Source organism: Parus major, chromosome 21 (genome assembly GCF_001522545.3).
Source record: "Parus major isolate Abel chromosome 21, Parus_major1.1, whole genome shotgun sequence".
Classification (NCBI taxonomy): Eukaryota; Metazoa; Chordata; class Aves; order Passeriformes; family Paridae; genus Parus; species Parus major.
In genome coordinates this window covers 849,436-857,735 of record NC_031789.1, presented here as the reverse complement: position 1 = coordinate 857,735, position 8,300 = coordinate 849,436, and the positions used below count along the sequence as shown (strand labels likewise).

The window sequence follows — 8,300 nt, the reverse complement described above, 5'->3', positions numbered from 1 at the left end:
AGGGGGGAATGCGGGGGGATGGATCCGGGGGGATGCAGGGATGGATTTGGGGGATGCAGGGATGGATTTGGGGGATGCGGGGATGGATCCAGGGGGGAATGTGGGATGGATTTGGGAGGGGGATGCAGGGATGCATCCACGGGGGGATGCGGGGATGGATTTAGGAAGGAATGTGGGATGGATTTGGGAGGGGGATGCAGGGATGGATCCAGCGGGGATACGGGAGATCAGGGAGGGATCGGGGGAGTCGTGCCGGGATGCGGGTGGGATGGATTTGGGGGGATGCAGGCAGGGATTTGGGGGGGATGCTGGGATGGATTTGGGGGGGACACAGGGATGGATTTGGGGAGGATGCAGGCAGGGATTTGGGGGGGATGCTGGGATGGATTTAGGGGGGATGCAGGCAGGGATTTGGGGGGGATGCAGGGATTTGGGATACAGGGGCTGGAATACTGCCAGGGATGTGGGATGCAGGATAAGGTTGGGATACAGGAGGGGTTGGAATGCGGGATGCAGGGTTGGGATGCAGGCAGGGATGTGGGATGCAGGATCCAGGAGCAGGGATCCACAGGGATCCTCAGGGATCCCCAGGGATCCCCAGAGACCCCCAGAGATCCCCAGGGATCCTCAGGGATCCACAGGGAGCAGCGCTTTCCCCCTGCTCCCTCTTCCCTCAGCAATTCCCTTCTCCCTGAGCCCCGGATCCAGCCTGGAGCAATCCCAGACTCCCAAAATCCCTCCCTGGCTGGGATCCCAACCCTTCCAGGTCTTCCTGGTTTTCCTTCAGCTCCCAGACTCTGGGAAGATGCCAGGATTCCTTGGGAAGAGAGGCTGGGATGCCTGGGGCCTCCTGGGAGAGGAAGAGCCGGAAATCCACATCCCTCTCCTTACAAAAATCCATGTTTTTATCCTTTATTCCCACTTCCAGCGGCTCTCCCTGTCTTCCCAAACCCTTTCCTTCCACCCATTCCCAAAATCCCAGGGGAACGCTCCCTGATTTCCATCTGGACAATTCCATGGAAAAACCTCCCAGATCCCTCCCAAAATCCTCTTTTGGGGCTGAAAACTCCGGGAAAAAATTTTCCCTGGGGATGGGAAACAACCGGAATTCCGGCCCAGGAACACCAAGGGAAAAGTCTTGGATTGGGTCATCCCACGGCGATGGATTTGGGAATTTTTGACTGCCGATGTTCCCGTTTTTCACGGAAAATTCCTCATGAGGGGGAAAATGGAGGAGCTGGTGTTGGACACGGGGATTTGGGGGGATTTTATCCCAAATTTCTGGGAATTGAGGCATGGGTGACTCCAAAACTTTGTCCCGGTGTTTTTTCCCGAACAAAAGAGGATCCTGGGGGGAATTTGGGTGTTCCTGATGGGAATCAGGCTCTCCCTGCAAAACCCCAACCGACTAAATCCGGGAATCTCTGCAATTCCTGGATTTTCCCTCCCTTCCCTCCCCGCCTCCAATCCTTTGGGAAAAGCCCCGGTTCCAGAGATTCTTGGAATCAAATCCCAATTTATTCAGGGCTGGGTTTGTTCCAAATCCATCGCCACGGGATGATCCAATCCAGGACTTTTCCCTTCGGCTGCCGGACCCCAAAGTTTTGCTCTTCCCATCAATTTTTCCATGGAAAAACGCAACATTCCCAACATTCCGCTTTTCCAGCATTCCCACATTCCTTAGCCACGGATTGGAGCATCCCTTTGGATGGGAGTCACCCCTGGATGAGGCGGGTGATGATTTTTGGGAAGCTGGGAATCGTTTCCCGAAGATTCAACAGCTCTGATGCTTCCTTGGAAAAGAAAACTAAACCAGGATTCTTAAAATTCCCCCATTTCCAGCCCTTTCCCAATGGGAATTTTAACCCCTCTCGCCCCGGAGGGAGAAGGAAAATCGGGAATAACCCGGAATGTTGGGAGCGGGATTTGTTTTCCAAAGGCAAAGCTTCCTTGGCAGCCTCCGGATTCCGCGGGGAAATCCCGGGAGCGGCTCCCGGCCCGTCAGGTGGCTCCCAGGACATGGGAGCAGACAGGGAAGCGCCGGGAATCGCGGGATGCGAATCCCGCCGTGTCCGGATCGCTCCGATTTCTCCCGGCTTTTAATTCCCTGTGAATCCAGCAGCTGGTGGGAGCTCCCTTGGAATGCCCCAGGGAATTCCCGGCCTTGGGAAGGGAGGGAATGAGCGGAGCCGGTGGGGAACGCTGCTCCTGCTTCATCCCAACGCATCCGGCAGCGCGGTTATTCCCGATTTTTCCCGCGAGTAAGGATTTTCCCACGTTCCCTCCCAAAGCTGGATCCCTTCATTCCCTAAAAAAAAAAACAATCCCAGTTTTTGGGCGGAGCTGGAGCCCTCCTGTCCTTCCCAGATTCCCAAGGGATTGATCCAGCCTGGAAAAGCGGGTCCAAGCCTCATTCCTGGGAGCAGCCGGAATCCGGGTTAGTGCATTCCCACCCTCGGAGACTGGAATTGGGGCCAAAAAAAAGCTCCCGAAGGGAAAATTTTCCAGTTTCTCCTTTTTCCTGACTTTTCCAGAACGAATCCAGGCCCTAAATCCCAAACTAGATGAGAAAATCCCAAATTCGGCAAGGAAGTCCCAAATTTTGGGGAGCAACTCCCAAACTGGAAGAGAAAAACCCCAAATTTAGGGAGAAATCCCCAGATTTCAGGGGAAACTCCCAAATTTCGGGAGAAAGTCCCACATTGGAAGACAAAGTTCCGAATTCAGGGGTAAAGATCCAAATTTAGGGAGAAAAATCCCAAACTGGAAAAGAAAAATATTGGGAATATTGGGAATATTGCCTGGAAACTGGGAATATTGACTGGGAATTGGGAATATTGACTGGGAATTTGGAATATTGGCTGGGAATTTGGAATATTGACTGGGAATTGGGAATATTGGCTGGGAATTGGGAATATTGGGTGGGAATTGGGAATATTGGCTGGGAATTGTGAATATTGACTGGGAATTGGGAATATTGGGTGGGAATTGGGAATNATTGGGTGGGAATTGGGAATATTGGCTGGGAATTGTGAATATTGACTGGGAATTGGGAATATTGGGTGGGAATTGGGAATATTGGCTGGGAATTGGGAATATTGGCTGAGAATTTGGAATATTGACCGGGAATTGGGAATATCGGCTGGGAATTGGGAATATTGGCTGGGAATTGGGAATATCGGCTGGAGGAATCGGCAGCAAAGGGATTTTTAGCTGGGATTTTCCTTCTGCTTCCTGGATTTCGGAGCTCTTGGGAGATCCGGGAAGACGCCCCCATTCCAAGGGGAAAAGGATGAGGAGCAAGGAGACGCCAGCAGGAACATCCGGGCTGGGATTTTCCCGCTCCTTCCAAGCAAAACCTTCCCTGAGGAATTTTAATGGAAATCCCTGGATAACAAAGGGAAATAAAACCCCCGGCAAATCCCAAATCCTCCAGAGCCCGCTTGGAATGCTGCCAGGAGAAGGAGCTCGGGAAAAGGCCACGGAAGGAGCTGCCCCTTCCCATTCCCAATGTTTCAGAGGCGTCGTTCCCGATACAGCTGGCGTGGGATGCGGGAAAATTCCTGAAATCAGCGGGAAATTCCCGGCTGGGAAAATCAGGGATGGCGGAATTCGGCTGAGCTCAGGGCAGGACGGTAATCCCAGGAAAATCCAAGGTTTTCCAGCTCCAAATCCATCTGGAAGCGCCTCCTCCCACCTTTTTGCCACCAAACTCCGGGAATTTTAGGGGAGGCCGAAACTCCACCTGAAAATCCCAAGCAGAGACTTGGAAAAGGGCGGGAAATCCATGGAATATTCAGGAATGACCTTGGAGAGGTTGGCAGACAAAGCCACCTGGAAGACGGGATCAGTTGGGAATTCCAACCCCTCTGGAAGAGCTCAGATCCATCCGGGATATCCAGGAGCAGCAGGACTCGGTGAGCTGGGTAAGAAGCTTTCCCCGCATCCCAAAGAATTCCCGGAATGCACCACCACCACCTGGCCTTGGAAAATTCCATGGGAGAATCCAGGATCTGTCCGCTCCTCATCCCACGGGATCATTTTTCCAAGAGGTGGGAAGGAGTTGAGGAGATCCTGGATTTCCCAGGATCCAGGAAAATACCCGGGAGCTCCAAAAAGATGGAAAAGAGGGGAGGAAATGGAGGAAGGCACCGTCTGGGGGTGGAAAATCACCTGGAATTTCCGACTTCAGAGCTTTTAGGTGGAAAATCACCTGGAATTTCCGACTTTGGAGCTTCACCAGAGGACTGGACTCACCTTGGATCGGTTTTAGCAGGAATTTCTCCATCCTGGGAATGTTCAGCTGTTGGGAAGCTCCAGAGTCGTTATCTCCACACAATTTAATTAAAGCCTGGCGTTAATGACACAATGGCCACTAATTAATTTAATTCATTTTAATTAATTTAATTAATTTAATTGATTTAATTAATTCTCTCTCTCCTCCACAGGAGATTTTGGGGATTTTTTTTTTTTTTTTTTTTTGGGAAGCGAAATTGAATTCCAGCCCTGGAATCACTGGGGGGGTTTTGGGAAACAAAGGGATTTGGGAATGTGTGGAGAGCATCCAGGTCTTCCCAACGAGGAACTGGGAATATTTCTGGGAATATTGGCTGGGAACTGGGAAAACTGACTGGGAACCAGGAATATTGACTAGGAATATTGACTGGGAACTGGGAATGTTGACTGGGAGCCAGGAATATTGGCTGGGAATTGTGAATATTGACTGGAAGTTGGGAATATTGACTGGGAACTGGGAATATTTCTGGGAACTGGGAATACTGAATGGGGGCTTGGAATAATTGGCTGGGAACCAGGAAAACTGGAAATGTTGGTTGGAAACTGGGAATGTTGGCAGGACAAAGCAGCCCCAGGCGGGGAGAAGCAATGGGGACGTCTCCAGTTGGTTCCATTCCCACTTGGAAAGATGGGAATGGGCTGTGACGAATCCAGAATTTTTAGGGTGAGATCTGGAAGTTGATCCCGCTCCGATCCGCTTCCCACCATCCCAGGGCGCTCCAAGCCCTGTCCTTGGACATTTCCAGGGATGGAGCAGCCCCAGATTCCCTGGATAATCTGTGCCAGGACCTCCCCATCCCAGTTATTCCTAGGGAATTTTGGGATGTGGGACACAAACAATTCCGGCTGCCCCAACTCCCGGTGCAGAATCTGGGGACAGAAGACAAAATTCATCAGAATGACACCAAAATCCGCCTTTTCTCCCAAAATAACTCCCCATGCCACAGCCGAGCTCCGCTGTCACCTTTTTTGGGATAAATCCCTCTCCACGGCGATTTCAGCTCCGCGCTCTCACCTCATCAGCAGAGCAGGGATTTGGGAATTCTGCCCTCCCTCCTTCCCAGCTCTTGGCTGCTGGGAGATTTCCAGGCTTTCAGCCTCAGCTTCCCTGGAATTTGGAGATAACGAGGCCCAAATTCCTTTGATCTCCTGAATTCCGGCTCTGCCGCTCCCCCTCAATCCATGTGGGGGGAATTGGGCGTGGAATTTCCTCATCCCTGGAAGTTTTCCGGGGGTCCGGGGAAGTTTTGAAGCTTTGAGGAAAATCCCCGGAATTTTTGGGTCTGTTTTTTTTTATGGATTCCCCCTCTGGATATCCAAAGAAATCTCCGCATTCCAAAGGGGTTTTTGTAGGGAATCTCCAGCGGATCCCGTTTTCCTGCAAGGGATCCAGGCTTGGGAAAGCTGGGAATGGTTATTTTGTGGAGATGTCGGAAACACCCGGGAATTCTGGCTGCTCCCAGGATCCCAGACATCCCTGAAAGTCCAGGTTTGTCCCAGCTGATGGATGAGGAATCCTCACTTTTCCCATGGATTCTTCCAAGGGATCCGGGAGCTTTAAAAGCCTCAAATATCCATGAAAAATTCCCAAAATTTGGGGGAGTGGGGGAAAATCCTGCGGGATGCCTTTCCCAGCGATTCGACCTTGACTGGGAATGCTGCAAAGACATGCCGGAGAATTTGCATCCATGATTTTCCTCCTCCTCCTCTTCCTCCTCCTCAGCCATCTGCTCCCCTGGAACGGCTCCTGCTCCTCAGGGAGAAGTTTTCCAAGGTTGGAAAGAGCAGGAAAATCCCTGGGAGGGGTCGGGAAGGGAGGGATGGAGCTTTTTCCACAGGGATTTTCCCGAGCTTTGGACACGGAGAGAGGACAAAGGGAAAAATGAGGGGGAAAGGAGGGAAAAATGGGAAAAGGAAAGGACTGGAAATCCAACTGAACCCAAATCTGGGATGGTCTGGAATGTTTGGGATTGGGATCGGGATGTTCCGAGCCCCTGGGGCCATTCCAGGTGAGTTTCCCCCAATTCCTGCCCAATTCCTGCCCAATTCCTGCCCAATTCCCACTCAATTCCCACCCAATTCCTGCCCAATTCCTTCCCAATTCCTGCCCAATTCCCACCCAATTTCTGCCCAATTCCTGCCCAATTCCTTCCCAATTCCTTCCCAATTCCTGCCCAATTCCCACACAATCCCCACCCAATTCCTGCCCAATTCCCGCCCAATTCCTTCCCAATTCCCGCTGGAATAACATTTCCTGCAGGAATAATCACGATAATCATCTCCAATTCCATATCTTCCCTGGAAATAATCGGAAGAGCTTTCTGTGGGAATTCACCTGGAATTTTTTGGTGTTTGGGGGGAATTCAGGGCGATGCCGAAGGCCGGGGCCTCATTCCTGGCCTCATCCAAAAGTGAGGGATCATTGCACATTCCAGGAGTTTTTTTTTCCAGCTCTGGGAAGCTTCATAAAAAGAAATTGGAATACTCAGGAATAAATTAAAACAACAAGGAAAAATTCCCAATGGGAGCGACCGAGCCAGAGCTTCCCGAGGTTTGGAAGTGGAGCCATCCCAAATCCGTCCCTTTGGAGGCCTCCGGAGTTTTCCTTCTCCTCTGGAGCTTTGGGAATTCAGGAAAAGGGACCTCGGGGGTGGCTGAGCGGATCCCGAGTGCTCTGAGTCATTCCCAGACGGATTTAGCTGCTCTCCCACGCACATTCCGGGTGTCCCGGCCCACCTGGAATTGTCTCAGCTCCCGCTGAGTCAGGAGCACTCCCAGTCCCACACAGCCCGTTCCATCGGGAGCAGCCTGGATTCCCTGGAAAACCGAGGGTCCGAGGATGCTCCCAATCCCCTCCGGCTTCATCCCAGGCAGAGGAATCCTGTGGGATTTTCCCATTGTTTCCCGCCAGCCCGACCCCAAATTCCCAGGAACACGGATCCCGTCGTAATCCCAGCACAGCTTCAGCATTTTCCTCCTGCAAATCCCAAAAAAAACCCCAAATTCCCACAAAAACCTCTCCTCTTCTGCTTTTCCAGCAGTTCCTTCCCTTGGCTTGGCCAGGAACAGATCCAACGGGATCGTCCCACACCGGGAAAACTGAGCTGACCCCACAACAGGCCCGGAATGGGCAGAAATTCCCCCAAAATCCCGGCTCGCCGCATTCCAGCTGCTCCCTGAATTCCCAGGAGCTTCCCACTCCCACCGCGATTCCCCAGCACCGGTGGGCGCAGCTGTCCCCACCTTCCCAAAAAACTCTGGAATTACGGAATCCCACAAAACCAAGGGTTGTTTTTTTCCTCAGCCCTTGTAGGATGCCAAGAAATCCGAAGGAAAAAAATAAATAAAAAAGGTGGAAAATATTCCCAGTGTGAGGTGGTGATGGAAAAATCCATCCTTGGCTCCCATTCCCGCGGGAAGAGCAGGAAGCTCCTCCTTTGGCTGGAAGAATCCCGCCGGGAATTCACGGCCCTGGATTGGGAACGGAAAACCCTCGGAGCTGGGCTCGTTTTTGAATAAAAACCAGGAAAACGTCCCCAAAAAGTGTGGGAGAGGATGAAATTCGGGATTTGATGCCGTGGTCCATCTCCATCCGTTGGCGCTGGATCATGGAATTGTTCCAGTGGGAAAAAGCCTTCGAGGGCACGGATTCCGAGCGTTCCCACTGGAATTCCATGCCCCAGAGGCCACATCCAGGGATTTTTGAACAATTCCAAGAATGGGAAGCTCACTCTAGGGCTTCTCCACCTTTTCCATGAAGGAATTTTCCCAAAATCCAACCTAAAGCACTCCTGTTGCACTCGGAGGCCGTTTCCACTTTTCCGTCCCTAGAAACCTCCACCAGGAGGAAAACCACCCCAAAAACTTGCTGTTCTCCGTGAAAAAACTGGAAAATCCCATCCAAGCAACAACCGGGAATCATTTTGATGGTTCCCGATGGAACAGCTTTGGGATTCAGCTTCTCCAGCATGTCCTGGCTTGGGAATTCCGACATTTTTTATCCC

At 51.8% G+C, this 8,300-nt stretch overlaps 1 protein-coding gene across 7 annotated transcripts; it reads left to right on the top strand.

The window, feature by feature from the left end:
- The first annotated feature begins 431 nt into the window (after positions 1-431).
- LOC107213492 lies at positions 432-4,366 on the top strand. 7 transcript variants are annotated; one of them, XM_015647983.3, is made up of 3 exons: positions 432-2,261; positions 2,368-2,437; positions 3,437-4,366. In XM_015647983.3, exon 1 carries the CDS (start codon positions 469-471, stop codon positions 2,101-2,103), a length of 1,635 nt encoding a protein of 544 aa, XP_015503469.1. In that variant the 5' UTR covers positions 432-468; the 3' UTR covers positions 2,104-2,261; positions 2,368-2,437; positions 3,437-4,366. The 7 variants fall into 7 exon arrangements, with proteins under 7 accessions (XP_015503469.1, XP_015503463.1, XP_015503470.1 ...); XM_015647977.3 differs by having other exon boundaries at positions 3,248-4,366; XM_015647984.3 differs by having other exon boundaries at positions 432-2,437; positions 3,248-3,917; positions 4,193-4,366.
- The last annotated feature ends 3,934 nt before the right edge of the window (positions 4,367-8,300 follow it).